Source organism: Musa acuminata, chromosome BXJ2-3 (assembly GCF_036884655.1).
Source record: "Musa acuminata AAA Group cultivar baxijiao chromosome BXJ2-3, Cavendish_Baxijiao_AAA, whole genome shotgun sequence".
In the NCBI taxonomy this organism is placed as follows: Eukaryota; Viridiplantae; Streptophyta; class Magnoliopsida; order Zingiberales; family Musaceae; genus Musa; species Musa acuminata.
In genome coordinates this window covers 37,121,108-37,140,014 of record NC_088340.1, presented here as the reverse complement: position 1 = coordinate 37,140,014, position 18,907 = coordinate 37,121,108, and the positions used below count along the sequence as shown (strand labels likewise).

The following is an 18,907-nucleotide window of genomic DNA, read 5'->3' as shown; positions in this document are numbered from 1 at the left end:
AACTCTACCGCACGCCCTAATTGTTGCTGCCCATCCCATTAGACCCGGCAACTCTCGGCCTAAGCGAGAGAACCAAAACAGAGTCGCCACCTCTCGGCCGCTGCCTTCTTTGTCAGAACCGTCACGACCGCCACCATCACCGCCGCCTGCTGCGATGAAGCTCGACGTGGACGCTCTGCGGTACCTTTCCAAGGACGATTTTAGGGTTCTAACGGCCGTCGAGATGGGCATGAGAAACGTATGTTAATCTCTTCCATTCCATTGAATCCATAAAGAGCGAAAAAGAACTTTATTTTTTACTTTCACGAATTGTTCCTGTGTTTTCAGCACGAAATCGTACCAGCCGAGCTCGTCGATCGTATAGCCGGCCTCAAGTGAGCCTCCAAAACATCGATTTTTATGGTATTGACGAATATTGAGATTTGATGCTTGCGATTCAGGCACGGGGGGACGTACAAGGTGTTGAAGAATCTGTTGAAGCATAAACTCGTGCACCACGATTCATCCAAGTGTGAGTACACCAGAAGTCAGGGATTTCAATTTCGAATTTGTTTCGAATACGTGGAATTTACTTGTTTTGTTGCCTTTCTCCGTGCAGATGATGGTTTCCGCCTCACATATCTTGGGTACGATTTCCTCGCTATCAAAGCACTTGTCAATCGTGGTGTGGTCGCTGCCGTAGGCCGTCAAATTGGCGTAGGGAAGGAGTCTGGTATTCTATTTCTTGTTAGATTAGCAATGCGTTCATTTGTTTTCACGTTCTTCTTTGCTTTTTCTCTTTGCGATAATTGTGATCAAAACGTTATGATCTATGTCAAAAGACATTTTTGAGGTAGCCGCAGAAGATGGGACAATTATGGTGATGAAACTGCATAGGCTGGGGAGAGTATCATTCAGGGCTGTGAAGTCTAAGCGTGACTATTTGAAGCATCGGAGCAGTTACAACTGGCTCTACTTGTCACGGCTTGCTGCTCTCAAGGAATATGCTTTCATGAAGGTCTAGTTCTTTCTACACTGTTTTCCTCTTAGAATTTTTGTTTTGTCTTTATGACATTGTTCACTTCTGTGGATGAAGGCACTAGGAGAGCATGGATTTCCTGTGCCAGATGCTGTTGACTGTAATCGGCATTGTGTAGTCATGTCCCTTGTCCAAGGCTATCCACTGTAAGGATCTTCCGGGGAGGCATGAGTGTTTGCTTTTCTCTACATGACACTGACTTCTATAATTATCATTGTAGTTTAGGGAGGCTTTTATTCGCTTGGAATTTTTGTCTGCAGTGTCCAAGTGAAACAGTTGCAGAACCCAGACGAAGTATTGGAAACAATTGTTGGTCTTGTTGTTCGTCTAGCAGAACATGGTCTTATACATTGCGATTTTAATGAATTTAATATCATGGTACGGATGTTTCTTGATAGTCTCTTGAATGATGTGGAGGAAAGCACTAGCTTCTCTGTACTTATTTTTTTCAAAATATCTGATCCAAATTATGTCAAATTTCTTTGTCAACACTTTTGACTTCAAAATGACTTGGACATCCATTTTCACAGTTGATATTTGTTTTTTAATATTTTGTCCCTACTTAAATTGTACAGGTATAGGTATTTTCTTTTTGAGGGGGTGGGGAACACAATTTACCCACCTACAGTGTGACACTAGTTACCAGTGCTTACCTGTGATTAGAGGAGGAATACTTAGCCCACATGAGATCTGATCCTTGTTCCTTGGGTTTTCTAGTATACACATGACATCAAATTCAAAACGTGAATGATACATCTGTTGTGTTATCAGCTCTTCCTCACCAATATTATCAGTAAAAGAGTTGACAGTGCTTCAAATTGATGAAACTGTATTTATATCTTTTAATTAAGTAGGGGCTGCTGACTAGTTTAAGGCTGAAATGGGGAAGCAAGACCTTAATGTCTGTAGATATGAAAAACAAAGACCACCTAAACAAAACTCGGTTGATTATCACTTTTTAAATCATAGTTAGGAAATGTGAAGTCAGACACTACCACAGGTTGGGTAGACTGTATTTTTTTCCTTAAAGTAAAGCTAGTTAGTTTGTGTTGGATTATTCCATTTCGTCAAGGATAAACATGCTAGTTAGTGCATTTCAAATCATATCTGGGCATGCAATATTTTCAAATATTTGTGTGTCACATCGACCTGTCTGGCCTTCCTTGTAATTTTAGCTCAATTAAATTTTTTTTGAGCTTTGATATGTGAGCATGGAAGGATTGTAGATCATGATGGTTCGGGCATAATTTTGGCACTTCCAAATTGTCCTTGCTTTTTAGATGCACGACTTGATTATAACTTTAAAATGCAAATGGTTACAGGGTGTCAAATATGTCAACTGTCTAATTGAAGTTCTGGCAACTGACCTGTGTTCATCTGGATATTTGTGGGTGATCTTCTGTACTAATGAGTGTTAGATGGAATTACATTGGTGAATTTCGATTTGCAAGTATGCAGTGTTTTCCGATAGTTTGGTGCCCTTTAACAAAGGAATCGTCATTCCCATGAATTACCAGACAAGGACCTACACTTTCTTTTGTCAAATATTTAAGAACCTTTTGTAAAGCCAGATAATTGTTCCCTTTTTTTTGGTCTATGACTTAACTGTAAAGTGAATATATTTTAGAGTGATGTTTATTTTTTTGAAACAAGACTGAAAAAGAGACTATGATGGTTTTTTGGCAAATTGGATATCAGATTGGAAAAAGAGACTATGATGTTTTTTGGCAATATATTTTTTTGCATATCTCTGGTCTTCTTATATGAAAAAATAAAACAACAATAATCCATAATGTAGCAATTATTTGGGATGGCTACATAGATCTTTTCTTGTCACTGAGCTTTATTTAAGATAATATCACTTGGTGAAGTAAGAGCAAGCCAGTTCACTTTCTATTAGGTTTCCCTTTGCTTCTTCTCACACCATTAATTCTAATCATGCTCACTTTATTTAATTGGGGGAATATGTAGGCCTTTTTCAAACATGAATGTAGTGTCCTAAATAGTTTTTGTTTTCAATTTATACTTTTTTAGTGCTATATTTGATTGTTCATGTGTATAAGAATTCTTTACTTTATCTTCTCCCACCCTTCCATCTCAACAATTTTACTTTTGCAAACACTACTTTTTGTATATGTCATCTTCTAACTTCTCAACAATCTAATCTATACAACGTGGTTGGCCTCACAGTTAGTTGGCTTTCCTATATCCATATGTTGTTCAATTTCTACTTGTCTCATCTTTCAAATCTTAGTATCTCTTGTAGTAGATTTTCTTTTTTTTTTCTAAGCAATAATAACTTTTGCCTTTACAAATTTGTGTTCTTTTTTCTTCACTTGCATTTTATGTCTGTTCTAATTTTGTTCTGTGGTTGCCTTTCTAGATAGATGATAATGAACAGGTCACCATGATTGATTTCCCTCAGATGGTGTCAGTATCTCATCGCAATGCAAAGATGTATGCGTCTCTTTTTTTTGTTCATTTCTCGATTATAAGTACTATTGTGGCATTAGTCAAGGTTTTACGCATCGGTCGGTCTGACCAAGTATTGGCTGTGAACCATATAGTTCGATATTGATACAATTTACAAATATTTTATTATTTAATGCAATGATACTGTATGGTACGGATTGGTATGCTATCCGGTATACCAGTAGTGTACTAGTCTGGTAGGTTACTGAAACCAGTATTGGACATGGTATTTAATACTCGACATAGATAATCAGCAATTTATCATTTTTAACCACTGGATACTATTCTTAATGGTTGATGCTTGTGACCGTTCCTAAATCAATTTTTTTTCTAGGTACTTCGATCGTGATGTTGAGTGCATCTTCAAGTTCTTTAGTAAGAGGTTTGTAGCCAAATATGCAAAATTGTACTTTTGATACTTTATTAATTACCTGGTGTTATCGATCTGGATAGCTGTTTTCTTTCGTTCATTAAGCCTTTTTTTGTATATTCTGTTGATGATCGCTTTTGAGCATTCATTTTTTTTCATTTGTAAGTATGACATTTGAATCTTTATAGCTGATACTGTGGCTTGATGCAGAAGCTAAATTTCTGGCAACATACAAAATAATCAGCCCAAACTTTTAAGTAGAAAATTACGAGTATGAAAGAAACAACAGAAAATAAATATTGAAATTCAAATTGACCTTTTGTTGTTTTCAAGAATAGTAGTCTATTTGTTAGTAACAAGTATTTCCTCTCTTGTAATCGGATTTTTATATATTATTTTCAAACAAGGACCGTCGCACCATGCCGTGCCAACCAGTGGAATTGGTTCCTTGGCAAATCAGTGTGTTCCGGTTGGTAATAGCATATCATGTAATGGTGTGTACACATTGGTTTTCAGAAAAAAAAAGGTCGGAAAATAAAAGTTTTTTATAGGTAAATTAGTATATAAATTATGTTTAGATAAGAACAAAGAGTATCAAGCTATAATGAATAGAAATTTTAGGTTATGAGGAGGAAAAATTGAATTTATCTTTTCAGATCTGTTGAGAAACATTGGGGTGAGAGAGTTATAGTGAGTGAAAGAGGGAAGGAGGGGATCTAAAGCCCCAAAAGAGGTCCCAATCATCAATTTGACCATTGGGGTCATACTAGACCCGTTTTGGATTTGTATCATTTAAATTCTGATCAGTACCTACAATACATACCTGTATATCGACCGAGAAAGGATACGTTTTGACCACATTGGCTAGATACGATACATGCTCTGTACATACATTTCATATTTCTGCATACCATCCGTAATGGGCTGGTCCGCGTACTGGTCAGCTTGTGGACTGGTACGCACTGCCTGTTTCATACCATTTTGGACAGTATGTCAAACCTTGCTTTCAAAGGGTGTGGCCCATCTCTATAGGAGGATGAAGTAGGCCAGTTCACAAATGGGGCACAGAACTTGCAGATGCCTGCTCAACTGAAAGGGGCACCTCTTGGTGCATTTGGGGCAGTGATGATTCCTGAAATTGACTCTATTGGCGTATCCTTGCTTGCACCAAGCAGGCAGTACCAATTAGCTTTTTCTTTAATCAAAGCATGAGATGTATACATCTTTAGTTGCTTCCTATATTGTTTAATGTAGTTGCCAGTTGACTCATGTATAATATTTCTAGCATTGCCAGCCATTATGTTATTTCTTTAATCTTTTAAACTTGGAAGCTGAGTGCTTCTCTCACTCCCTTTTGTTCTCCCCTTCCTTCCATTTCTTTGTTCCACTTCCTTTATTTTCCATACACAGTCATTGCTCAATTCCCCAGACTGGGGCCATACCTTTTCAATCGAAGCCAGGTAAACAGGCCATGTAAAGAGCCACCTACTGCTTAAGTTGTTTAAATGGCCTTTGTGGTGTCTAATCCCTTTATAAGCTGTTGAAAGGCTACATTGCCAGTTGAGTGTGTCGGTGGCAATGATAGTGGATTTATAACATACTGGCTAATGACAAAAACTTGGTCTGTTGTTATGAACATGCAATATAGTGCTCTATGTTGATATACATCACTGGAAATGCCAAGTTTTTCTTAAATTTCAGAAATACTATGTGTTCCTTGTGATTATGATTGCCTATAGCATTGAGGACATATATTCCTGAAATTTTAGATTTCAAAAGAGTCTAGATATAGTTTGTAATATATATTGCTTTCATGCTTTGTGCTATATGCATTTTGCTGAGTTGTTTCCTCAGCATTTTTTTTCTCCTTCCAGGTTCAATCTCTCATACCAAGAGGCTGAAGACGAATACGACGAGACAGAAGCTGATGTTGAGGAAATTGAAAGGCCATCCTTTTCTTCAATTGCTAAAACAACTGGTTTCTTGGACAAGGAACTTTCGGCCAGTGGTTTTACACGAAAAGATCAAGATGACATAGAGAAGGTAATGGGATATGCATTCACATAGTGAACAATTTACTGCCATTTTTTCAGTTGTTCAGTTCTGTTATAATATATCAATTATTAAACCATGCTATTGTAATTAAGTTATTGCTTAATAACAGCAATTTATGGTTGTTGCTTTCTTAATTTGCCAGTCTTATGGCTTGTGATAATAATCTTGTCATTGTTTTCCATACAAATTGCAAAATTTGGCGGCTTTTCACATAGTAAATCAATCCTATTTATTGCTAAAAGTAAAACCATATATTGTCGGAACTTTTATTGTCGGTTTTGGTGGTACTATTATTGTATCATATCTTTAACCTTTCTAGTCTACTATATTTTCTTGAATCTTTGATATAAATCTGGAGCTCATCTCTAGTGTTTAAACTTTAAACCATCAGTTAATTTGTTTCCATTTTCTCGAAGTAGTACTGATAAATTTTATACTATTTCATGCTCTTATTAAATTGTGATAAGTCTTTCCTATAAAAGCTGATCCAATGGGTGGGAACTGTGAAGTGGCATCCATCTTTCTCATGCTAAAAGCAGCATTTTTCACATGAAAGATTGATTACAGAGCACTGAACTTATCATATTTTGTCATTGTCCTATGGTGGTGCTTAGGATTACAAATCCTTGTTTGCGCCCACTTTACTCTTTCTAAGGATTATACTATTGTCTCAGCATATTTTATGCATGTATTTTGAACTTTCTTTCTGTGTACAGTTTATCGAAGGAGGAACAGAGCAAAAGGATACTACAAGTTCTGATGATGAAGAACTTGAAGACCAAGAGCATACACATATAGAAGCAACAGATGATTCTGTAGCTGAAAATATAGATTTCTTGGATTTAGAAGATCAGGTACCAGCAAATTTAACCAACTTTGAAGTTGCAAATTGCACCAGTTTTAATGACTTTAATTTTAACAATCACCATGAACTGCTATATCTTTATACCCAATGAGTGTCTTTGACAACTACATCTTGCATGATGACAAGAAACAGGAGGATGCTGCTGCTTCATGTAATGTTAGCATACAGAATGAGGACGAAATATTGCAATCAGGAGAAAAGGTGCACCATTTATTTGTGGAACTCTTCAATATACACACATTAGACTGTTCATATTTATTTAATATTTTATATTATAATTACTTTTCTCAATTTTTGAGTGGGTGCTTATTCTAGAAAACATGTAACTCACTGATTTGTCCCTCCACCACTCAACATGAAACTCTCTTGGAAAGTGAACTTGCAAAATTTACTTGTTACAATTTTTGGCGTAACTTCCATATTGTTTGGTTCTCTGTCCCAAGCTGTTAAGATGGTATGAAAGTAACTAGTGACAACTATACATATCTAGTTCAATTATAAAGTCAGCTTATGAACATGCAAATCATATCTGCAAGCTTGTACTTATGTCTGATGAACTCAGATATTTATTTTTTACATGTTATGCAAAATAACTTGATCAAGAATCTTTTTGGATATCTAATGTGTGTGGTGTGGCATTTTGTGTACATCCATGTTTGGCATAAATTAGTAGGCTGTCAAAGATAAAAGCAATCAGGATCAGATGAAAATCATCTGATCCTTGTACTGGTCAGCCATTGGACCATTAAAACTGATCCGGAAATTACTCCTTGATCTGTAATTAAATCCAACAAATAATTTTGATAATCTACAGACTTGGGATGGATACCAGGTTGAGTTGGGTTTATACGTATTATTGGGTATGGATCACCGATGTATATCCAACAAGATAACATGTCTGATGAACTCAGATATTTATTTTTTACATGTCATGCAAAATAACTTGATCAAGAATCTTTCTTGGATATCTAATGTGTGTGGTGTGGCATTTTGTGTACATCCATGTTTGGCATAAATTGATAGGCTGTCAAAGATAAAAGCAATCAGGATCAGATGATTTTCATCTGATCCTTGTACTGGTCAGCCATTGGACCATTAAAACCGATCCGGAAATTACTCCTTGATCTGTAATTAAATCCAACAAATAATTTTGATAATCTACAGACTTGGGATGGATACCAGGTTGAGTTGGGTTTATACGTATTATTGGGTATGGATCACCGATGTATATCCAACAAGATAACATGTCTGATGAACTCAGATATTTATTTTTTACATGTCATGCAAAATAACTTGATCAAGAATCTTTCTTGGATATCTAATGTGTGTGGTGTGGCATTTTGTGTACATCCATGTTTGGCATAAATTGATAGGCTGTCAAAGATAAAAGCAATCAGGATCAGATGATTTTCATCTGATCCTTGTACTGGTCAGCCATTGGACCATTAAAACCGATCCGGAAATTACTCCTTGATCTGAAATTAAATCCAACAAATAATTTTGATAATCTACAGACTTGGGATGGATACCAGGTTGAGTTGGGTTTATACGTATTATTGGGTATGGATCACCGATGTATATCCAACAAGATAACATGTCTGATGAACTCAGATATTTATTCTTTACATGTTATGCAAAATAACTTGATCAAGAATCTTTCTTGGATATCTAATGTGTGGTGTGGCATTTTGTGTACATCCATGTTTGGCATAAATTGGTAGGCTGTCAAAGATAAAAGCAATCAGGATCAGATGAAAATCATCTGATCCTTGTACTGGTCTGCCATTGGACCATTAAAACCGATCCGGAAATTACTCCTTGATCTGAAATTAAATCCAACAAATAATTTTGATAATCTACAGACTTGGGATGGATACCAGGTTTAGTTGGGTTTATACGTATTATTGGGTATGGATCAACGATGTATATCCAACAAGATAACTCACTGGAACCAACTTTGAGGACCCATACCTGCAATTTTGAGTTGTCGTATCATGTTATTAGCTTCAATGACAGCCTTAGTTTTTAGGTTGATAAAAGAACTAAGTGTTGGTATTAGATTTCTCTGTTTATTTGACTTATAAACTCTTAAAAGAACAACTAAATGATAAAGATACCCAAAGTTCAAAGTTAGCAAGAAATGAAGATGAGTTGGATGTCTAAGGCACAGAGAAACCCAAGCTTCAAGTGCACCTAGGAAGAATTTATCTTAGTTGAAAATTGCAATAGTAACTTATTTTATTATTGGCTTCTATTTTGTAATTTGTTTTTAAATTAATCATGAACTTTCCTGGAATATGTGTTGAATTTTGTGAATTAATTAATAATAAGTGACTAATTCTGTTTGATTCTGATCAAATAATTGGCCACGTAAAATCTTGTGAATCATACAGGCCTTTTGATTATTTGAAGCATTGTGTTACTGTAGCAAAATTATTTTCATATAAAACTCACAGGCACACGCAACCAACTATGCAAGCAAACCTAGAAGTTCAGACAAGTAGAGGAAACTTGTCTGCTTTATTTGTTTGGTACCGTAACTCTGCTTAGCTTGTTTGTATCATAACTTGCCTTTCCACTTGTTTGATTATCTTCTTTGTAAGACCAACACATTGCACTCGAGCAAGTTCATCTCCTCAATTAGCCATAATGTATGAAGGTAAAGCTTCTTACAGTTGGTTTATCATATCGGAACTTGTCGGTATCGCACATATTTCTTAACTTTTTTTGACTTTGGAGACATGTTGATTGTTTGTGTGTTGAGCATTTTAATTATGTTCACTCACCGTGTTGCTGTTACCTAAAATAGCTGGTTTATATGTTTCAGGAGAACAGCGATGAGGCAGATGATGGTGATGCTGAACTAACGAAGCGCCTCAATAAGCAGAGAAGGCGAGCCATAGCAGCTTCTCAAGGCACGCGCAAAGCCCTGTCAAGAAATTTTTACAAGGACAAGGGTGGCAAGTCTGCCCACAATTCAAAGATCCAAAGGCAATCATGCAATTGGTGACAGTAGTTGGTTCACTTGTTTCCAGATCTGAGTGTTGGCAAATGCAATAAGATCTGATTGATCTCACAGATCCCTCAAGACTAAGATTTATTACAGATCTCTACAACAGGAATTTTGTATGTTTAGCAAGGCTTTTATAGTTGTACAGTAAAAGATGCTGTATTCAATCTCTTTCTTTTTTTTTTTTTCCTGTTCTCAAGATGACTACTAAAAGATCAAAGAGTTTGATCAGCAATTTTTTGTTTGATCAAGACATCAGACTGGATGATGTCTACTAAAAGATCAAAGAGTTTGCTGTACTTGAGAAAGGTGGATTTTGAGATGGTTCTTTTCTGATGTAATTTACTAGTCCTATGCAATTTATTTTTCCCAAAATTTTGATGATGATACTGCTACTAAATAATGTCACATGTAAATGTTCTCTCTTAAATCTCAATAGTTTGCATTGCTCCTCATCCTTTTTTTTTTTGTAATCTGACCACCAAAAGAAAGACAACAAAAAAGTTTGAACATTCCCACAATTAAGCTACAGAACAATCGAGTCTTTGAAAGTCTGAAATGTTTAGAACTTGTTATCCTATTTTAAACTTCTTTTTACTATACTATATAAAAGTACTATTATCTTTATTACCTTCTTATCCTCCCAATATTTTTGTTGTCTAATCATCCTCTTCATAAGAATTATTTATGATGATCTAATTTTATTGATACGAGACTTATATCAGATCCAATAATATTACTGTAATATGTCAGCTACCATGCTGTGGTCGCCATCATGTGCACAAGATAGAGGCCATGCCTTATCCGACAGTAAGATTTGACTCGCCCACGAATGATTGTAGACTTGCAGAGCATGCGCAACGCCATTCGAAGACCCTACACCACCTACCTCCCATTCCACAGATCCTTATGAATCATGCTCACAATGCAGAAAACGAATCCCTAAATCTCACAGCAATTCAAGTTTGATGGTTTTACCATGCTCAATTATCCTCTAAATGCTTCTCTCTCTCTCTCTCTCTCTCTCTCTCTCTCTCTCTCTCTCTCTCTCTATATATATATATATATATATATATATATATATATATATATATATATATATATATATATATATATATATATATATATATATATCTTTTCCTACTGAAAATGTAAATGCCTAAATCTCATACCAACCCAAACTCAAGTTTGCTGGGTTAACCAAGTTCAGTAATCTAATAAATGCTTCTCTCTCTCTCTCTCTCTCTCTCTCTCTCTCTCTCTCTCTATGAATTACATTCTTCAACTGTAAAATGTGAATGCCAAAAGCACAAAGCAGCTTAAGTTTGATGGTTTTGCCAAGCTCATTTGTCCACTAAATCAATCAATCTCTCTCTCTCTCTCTCTCTCTCTCTCTCTCTCTCTCACACACACACACACACATACACAATTAGGAGAAAAATATGACAATTCTCGTCCAGAATCAGCAAGGTTAGATGTTTGAAATCTTCCTCATTCTCCTTGGATCAGGGAGGATCGAGGAACCTTCAAATCAAAGTTCCTCTAGTGATGATGGAATTGGGTGCATGTGTCTGCACCTTTTCAAGTCATTCTTTAGTGTTTACTAGCGGTGCACACTGGTTTCTCTCTTTTCGGATTTGAAGGCATCCATCCTCAAAGCACATCGAGTAGCTTCTCATTTCTTTGTAAACTGGAACATACCAATTTATGAGGTAAAATAGAATTGAATTGAAACAGTTCAGATCCATCTGATTTGTTTTTTATTTCAGTCTCATGTTTCAGTTCATTTACTACGACATCAATACTCAAAAGGCAAAGACAAACAAAGGACATGGAGATTTCTACTCTATAAATGGTGCATACAAGATTTACTTATGTCTCATATACAATCACCAAAGCATCATAAGGACAATTTTTTTCAACATATATTCAATATATTATAAAACCCATGAAGCTCATAGAGCAAAATCAGAATTCCACAAGGATAATTTTTAGGTGAAATTCTGATAGAAAATCCATTATTTCCTATGTAAAGTAATACACAAACACACATGGCATAGATATGTGGGGATCTAACACTTAACTCCCTTTCTAGAGATGAGTAATACTAATTAGCTAAGCTATGCATCTAAGCTATACTGAGATCAAGATAAAATAGTTCAAAACTATATTCAAAATGTTTTATGCCACAATATAATGCAAGCCCTTTTGTGTTATGGCATAACAAAAACATAAAAAGACCTAAACTTGCATGAATTTTAGTTTCTAACTCTTTGATATTGTAGATCTTGTTTGTTTCTCATGGATAGGATTAGGGTCTTCATTCAAACTACATATTATTTTCCTTTTGATAATTAATGCAACTCATATACTTGTTAAATACATCTCACATTGTAACTACATCCCCATTCTTTGTCATTTTTGCAACCTTAAACATGAAATCAAATAAGAAGTTCTTTATGTTCCAATTTTCCAAATAAAAAAAAAGGGGGAGAGTTTAGAGTAGAAAAGACAATGCTGCACTCACATGCCTGCACTGTTTCTCACATTCCCTGTCCATCCCCAAGAACTTTGTCTGCAAGTCTTCTACAAATCATGGACTCATTATTTCATGTGCAGAAGTCAAAGAAGAAGAATCCAAAACCTATTCCAGGTGGTGTTTTTTAACCCCTTTCTTATTGTTCTTATACCTTTCTCTCAAAGTTACAACATAGATTGGGAGGAGCACCCAAAGGTTCATCATAAGACAATTCCAGTGGAAACTTAGTAGAACTACAAGCTTAAATCTACTTCACACATACTATTATGTTCCTACCACTTTGCATGTGTCATGCAAAAGCAATCACTTGAAGCTGGTGTAGTCCTTACCAGCCTCACAGAGAGGATTCCACCACTCCCATAGCTTCTCTGAGATCATGGGCAAAGACATGGGCAGCTGGTTGAGCTGGGGCTGTGGAGGCATCGGGAGGAGTTGATTTGGCTGCTGCTCCATGAAGCTTTGGGTGTAACCTACGAACCTGTTGAGCTCCTCGATCCCAGGCGCGGAGATGGAGGAATTGGCGGAAGCGAGAAGGGAGCATGCGGGGATCAGAGCGATGCTAGTGTTCTTGGCATGGTGAAGCGAAGTGCTGTCTTCTTCCATCGATGTGGTCGAGCTCAGAGAAGGCATCGACGCCGTCGAGCCATACACAGTAGAGAGAATGGGGGACGCCAAGTTGTGGGTGGTGCTCGCACCCTGCACTTTTGGCACCTTCTCCATGGCTGATGTCAGTGAAGATCCAACTCCGGAGGCTTGGAAGCCTGGCGGTTGCCGGCGGGGGGTGTGTCTTTTGTCGATTCCGGTTCCGCGAGAGGACGATGGCTTGGAAGCAAGTGTTGCAGGGATTTGGCAGTGATCTTCTACTCCAACTCGTTTGTGCACTCGACAGAGTGAGATCTCAGTCTGCACAAGTGGATTGAAGTTTTCTTCTTCTCGTTAGGTATCAAGAAAAGAAGAAATCTGAAGAAGAGAGGCTCATTCTCTGAAGAGAAAGCTCCCAAAGTAATCACAGCAAATAGGATTCGAAAACCTAATAGCAAGAGAAGGGATTGCTGATTTTGATTTTTTTCATTCTCCTTCTGGAAATGAACTTTTAATTCAGAGAAAGTGAAGATCGACATTACAAAAATAAAGATAATATGAGAAATAATCAAGTATTACGTATAGCTCAATTCAGAGAGTATGAAGGAAGACAATTGAGGCATGATGAATTAGCTCAACAAGTGCATGAAAACAAAGAAACCCCATTTTACTTCTTGTTTTTCTCTCTCTTACCCTATTTTCAAGAGAGAAAAAATGAAATCTTTAAAAGAAGAAAGAAGAAAGAAAGAAGAAATCGAGAATTTAAGAGGAGGAAAAAAAAAGAATGATGATAATTAGCTTGAGGAATATTTACCTCAAAAAGGCCTTTGTTCTTTAGGGTTTTCTTCATTCTCTTTCTTGATTGTTGGATAGGGTGAGGGGGAGGGGAAGGAATACAAAGAAGCAAATCGAGAGAGAGGCAAAAAGTAAGAGTCATTTTAAGCAGATAAATGGTTGCTAAAATTCCATGCAAAAAAAAATTGTAATTCACTGACAATGTCAACATGAAACTCTCACGAGCAGTAGAGATCAGCACCAGTCCTTTTGGGAGATGAAAGCGTGCTCGAATTAGAATCACAGGAAAGTTCCGCAGATAACCTCTTTGTTAGGGTTTCTCACCCTAATCTGCAGACCCAGATCTAACCACACAGTTCTGATGATGACAAAGGAGAGGGAGTTCCTCGATATTACCTTTTGGTGTTGGTCGGTCTCGCTGTGTGGCAGGCGGTACTCGTTCATGATCCAGCTGGTTCTGATGCCTTTAGGAGCCTTCCCGGAGTAGAAGACGAGGGTCTTCTTCAACCCGATGGATCGGTGGTTCTCCGCTTTGATCATCCGGTCGGCGCCCGTCGCCTTCCAGTATCCCGACGTGGTCACGCGGTTGGGTCGATCCCCGTTCCGATACTTGCGATCTCTCGGAACGTAGAAGTACCACTCCTTCTCTCCGATCGTCGCGAATTCTGTAAGGAAGAGAATCAAACCACGACCAAACGGGGAGGGGAGGGGAGGGGAGGGGAGGAAAGAGAGATGGAGCGGCGGCGGCGGTAGCCAAACCGGGAAGCTCCCATGGGTCGTAGCGGTAGAGATCGAGGAAGGTTATGAGCTCCACGTTGAACCGCTTCCCCTCGACCTTGCGGCGGAGGTAGAACTCGATCAGCTCCTCCTCGGTGGGATGGAAGCGGAACCCGGGCATCACCAGGTCATGCTCGTGCCCGTCGCTGCCGTCGTCCCCGCTCATGGCTGCTGCAATTGCCATGAACAGATGCAGTCGCGGGTCATCAAACCCCTTCACCTCTCAGCTCAATCCTTTTGTAAGTACTCGATCGCCAACAAGTACGCCTCGTTCTGATCCGACCGGTAATCGGATGGATCTCACTGACTGCCAGATAAATTGTCATGGACACTGTTAACTCTTCAGATTCGTCAGTTCTATCTCTCTCTCTCTCTCTCTCTCTCTCTCTCTCTCTCTCTTCCGTAGCTTGGGGAGGACCCTACACGGAAAAGGAGGTGCATATGGGAGTAAATGAGAGGAAAGAGACCGCTGAAGAAGAGGACAGCAGCTCTCCACAGCCAGACCTTTTTCTTCCTTCCTCTTCAACTTCATCTCGGTTTCCTCAGCTCTCAAAGATTCTGTACACTCGGCACCCAAGTCTTTCTTTCTCTTTCACCTACATGCATGCATGCATGCCTGCAGAAGACCATGGGAGATCTCAAGGATCGCTTTTAGGATCCGCTTTGGCAAGTTGCTCGAGTTGCTGTCAGGGGAGGGCTGAGACGAGGGAGAGGAATTCTACTGTGGAGTTTAGGTGTGTGAGGTTATGAGATCAAGTGAAGACCGTGACAACCTTTTACCGCCACGCATCCGACCAACTTGTGGTGGTAGACACTGCACACCTTTTAACTGCGTAATCCTCCCACTGTTGTGAGGTTCTATCATCACAAATGATTTGTGGGATGTTAGTGTGGAGTTGGGAACGATTGTTGCAGGAAGTCTGAGAAAAATGAAGTCATTTGCCTTCAAATCACAACAAATTGAGATGAAAATTTGGATTGGAGTATTAGTCAACTATATATAGAAAAATTATATTAAAATATTGAAATAGATATATGGAGTTACCCAGAAAGATAGAAAGAACATTTTTATCCCTAAATCATTGGACGTAGTCTCGATAGATATAATAATTACTACTAGTAGTCAACGAGAGATAGAAGAAAACCCAAGAAATTATCGTAACAAAGCGTTGGGATCAAAGAGGCGCAACAATTTGTGAGTAAAGATGAAATAAGATACAGAGAATTAGGCACTCACAACTTAACAAATTTAGGTTTTTAGATTACATCTTATTTAATTTGTAGCTTAACTTGACAACTTTTTTTTTTTATATCAACATTGTTAATTCTTTTCCATTACGATTAGAAGAATTATTAGTTTAATAATTAGGGGAGAATTATTCTTCGATGACATGGAATAGAAAATGGATTAGAAATTGGCCTCGCATTTCGAGTGATAACTTAATATTTTTGAATTGCTTCGATATCGAATAATCATGTATAATAATGGTGATCAGTTTAATTCAAAGGTGATGTCAAACTATTTGACCATGTATGGTATAGTTGACTTAGACCCATGCAATTCAAATAGTTCAACTTATAGTTGACTTACACCCTTCTTTCTTCACCACTCGACCACCTATTATTCTTTGTTCCTTCTCAAATACTAAGATGACGTTTGTATGAGAAAAGATGAGAAACTCCAAAAGCATAATGTTGTGGTACACTGTCAAGTCCACCCTGTTAAACTTCGTTTCATGTGAACCTCCATGATCTTTGCCATCCTATCTCTCTTTTGATTGGCCATACTTCGAAACTTCATCGTATTGTGATCCTAAGATTTCAAGCAACAAAGGTTGTCCCAAGAACATATGCAACTATATCACCTAAGGCGGAAAAACCTATATATCTCTCTATTAATGCAAGATTTGGCTGCCTGTTCTGTATGGCGAAGCCGACTAAGGACCTTTTATACATTATATCTCGAGAAATAAAAAATATATTTTACATAAAATTAGCAAAAAACTTTGTTATATCTCGAGAGCTCCCATTTATAAGGAGAAGAGTCGATCGTGTGTAATTTAGATAGATGTCACTTAAATCGAATCCATTCCTAAAACTTTAAAAGATCGTGACATTATGAATTCGATAGTACGATCGATATTACAAATGTTAATCAAGTACTCGACATGTTGATCGTTTACGTGTTTTCATTTTAGGCAAATTGATCCCCCTATAAGCTCCACTATTTCATCATGGTCTACATGCTGGATGAGCAATCAATATAATGTCCATATTTGTTCTTTAAGTCTTAGATTAACATTTTATCATCGATTCGCCCATTTAAAATTTTTGTATATGAATGAAAACAATGTAACAATGTCCCAAAACATCTTAAATAATTTGTATTTGCGGTTGTTAACTTGATATTGCATGGAATAAATAAATGACAAGTATATGAAAAATGAATAAGCTACATATTAGTCCTATGTTACTAAAGTCACTAAAGACTCCAAAAGTAGGTAACATATATTTAAGTTTAGCATGTAATACTAAAATAATCAAGTATTTCTATAGTATTTAAGTTTAACATAGATTAACCATTTCTTGTAGAAATAATCTCAAGTACGAGCGTTATTTTTTATTGTAAATCATGATCTTAAAATTGTTAATGAAAGATAAATGACGAAGACTAGATTCAAACCTAATATCTTATCATAAAAAATGTCTTGATAGATGCAAGATAAACTTCTACAACACAGTGGCATGTTACTCTCAAGTTGATTCTTCCAAAACTCGTTCGTGAGGTATGGAAGACCATGAAAGCTTTGTGTAAGGCATGCATGTCGGCTGTGGTGGTCCTCAGACCTCATGCAAACAATCTCATCAATAATACTTGAAGAAACGGAAAGAAGCACCAACAACAACAGCACGAGACAAATGAGAGAGAAGGAGATCATACCAACAAGGAAGAATTGGATCATACCAACTAGCGAGTCTTAAGCGTCAACATGAAGACCTAATTCATCGTTCGCAATTAATATACCGAGAAGGATCATATCATGAATTCTCAGTAGAGGACGTAAGCAAAATCATGTTGATTTCCATTAGAGTTCATCTCGTGCATTGACTTGTGTCTGTGCATGAGTCCCTCGAGCTGCACCAAAAGCAAAGTGGGTCTCGATGCATTGTTGAGTAGAAGAAGCCAATTTAGTGACGTCGGTGACTTCGGCGCGTGCATGGTATCAGCATCAGAGATGTCAGTGGGGAGGGGGAGGAGATGTAGAAGCGTGCACGATTGCCATGGGAGATTAGCTAGGGTTTCACAGGTCGCCATTATTGACTGCTGTAGAGATACATGCTATGGTCCCCCCCGCCGAGGCTCATCTCTTTCTCTCTCTCTCTCTCTCTCTCTCTCTCTGACAACAATGTTATCAGAGAGAGAGAGAGAGAGAGAGTTTTTATGGCACGATTCAAAATCTTCTTTAGTCAGAAGTGGGTTTACTTAGAATCTTCGAAGCATGTAAACTCTGAAATGGAAGTACAAACGTTTGATTTATATCTCTATCGAACTTACTGTAATTATGGCTTCCAAAAGTTCCCAAAAATGTCCAAAATCTAACAGGAGCCGACTACTACATTATTCTTTTTACAGATAAATGTTCTTTTGGATGATGATGAACACTTTTTCACATGAATCTAAACAATCAGGCTTCAACAAGGTGGAAATAAGGTATACTCTTGACATAGGAACATGACATGTAGTCCGTCATATCCATCCGATCATACGAAAGATAGAATATTAATCTTAGGAGGCTAATAACATGGTGCCGACAAGGATATTGAAACGATGCTATGATCAGGATGAGCCGCTATCCTATAACCGTAGCTCGATGGTTCGATATTCGACCTCATGACTTGTTGATCATCGGAATTTACCTTAGCGTCAATCGAATAATTACCTTTTACCTTATAGTGCATTATATGGATATTCTCTTACGATCAAATCCTCTTAGTTTTCTGTCAGCATCGGAGAAATCTTTCTCACGTAGAGCCCTAATGAAGCTTATGTAGGATCTTTGCCTAAACTCCTAACTTTTTTCTTGAGACAAATTTGGAAAGCGAATCGTGTTTGACTCTTTATATATCGGACAACCAAAATCTAATTTAACAACTACGATGCTAAGTTTTTTATATTATATATGATGAGTCTAATCCAAATCTAGCCTAACCACATCTCTCAAACTCCTAAACATCACAATAGAAACAAGTCCAACATGTCAACATAAATCTGCTAAAATGATAAAACAATGATGCAGTGATAGGAGATAACTATTTGAGCTGTCATGTGAGAAGTTGTGACATAAAGGACGCTTCACTATCCTTTGTACTCCATGGTTTCGTCTTAGATTTGGCACATAGTGACCATGGTCACACCAATCAAC

At 37.5% G+C, this 18,907-nt stretch overlaps 2 protein-coding genes across 3 annotated transcripts; one reads left to right on the top strand and one right to left on the bottom strand.

Moving 5' to 3' along the window:
- The first annotated feature begins 15 nt into the window (after nt 1–15).
- LOC103979171 (serine/threonine-protein kinase rio2) lies at nt 16–10,174 on the top strand. Of its 2 annotated transcripts, none has more exons than XM_009395228.3 (13): nt 16–238; nt 328–374; nt 441–511; nt 599–712; nt 822–997; nt 1,076–1,164; nt 1,279–1,396; nt 3,402–3,475; nt 3,825–3,872; nt 5,735–5,903; nt 6,632–6,769; nt 6,913–6,981; nt 9,608–10,174. In XM_009395228.3, the coding sequence occupies exons 1-13, from the start codon at nt 155–157 to the stop codon at nt 9,788–9,790; spliced, it is 1,380 nt and encodes a 459-aa protein (XP_009393503.2). In that variant the 5' UTR covers nt 16–154; the 3' UTR covers nt 9,791–10,174. The 2 variants fall into 2 exon arrangements, with proteins under 2 accessions (XP_009393503.2, XP_009393502.2); XM_009395227.3 differs by having other exon boundaries at nt 6,907–6,981.
- A 2,273-nt stretch (nt 10,175–12,447) lies between these two features.
- LOC135608000 (NAC domain-containing protein 35-like) lies at nt 12,448–14,854 on the bottom strand. The gene is made up of 3 exons (XM_065100383.1): nt 14,466–14,854; nt 14,103–14,371; nt 12,448–13,232 (listed from the first exon to the last, which is right to left on the bottom strand). Exons 1-3 carry the CDS (start codon nt 14,665–14,667, stop codon nt 12,633–12,635), a joined length of 1,071 nt encoding a protein of 356 aa, XP_064956455.1. The 5' UTR covers nt 14,668–14,854; the 3' UTR covers nt 12,448–12,632.
- Nucleotides 14,855–18,907: the final 4,053 nt, after the last annotated feature.

Bases quoted from the DNA above. Each gene is read 5' to 3' on its own strand.
- LOC135608000 (XM_065100383.1), bottom strand. From the start codon at position 14,667: ATGGCAATTGCAGCAGCCATGAGCGGGGACGACGGCAGCGACGGGCAC. The intron at 14,372-14,465 runs GTTTGGCTACCG...TCTTCCTTACAG, and splicing joins CGACCCATGGGAGCTTCCCG to AATTCGCGACGATCGGAGAG. The intron at 13,233-14,102 runs GTAATATCGAGG...CCACTTGTGCAG, and splicing joins AGACCGACCAACACCAAAAG to ACTGAGATCTCACTCTGTCG.
- LOC103979171 (XM_009395227.3), top strand. From the start codon at position 155: ATGAAGCTCGACGTGGACGCTCTGCGGTACCTTTCCAAGGACGATTTT. The intron at 512-598 runs GTGAGTACACCA...TTCTCCGTGCAG, and splicing joins GCACCACGATTCATCCAAGT to ATGATGGTTTCCGCCTCACA. The intron at 998-1,075 runs GTCTAGTTCTTT...CTGTGGATGAAG, and splicing joins AGGAATATGCTTTCATGAAG to GCACTAGGAGAGCATGGATT.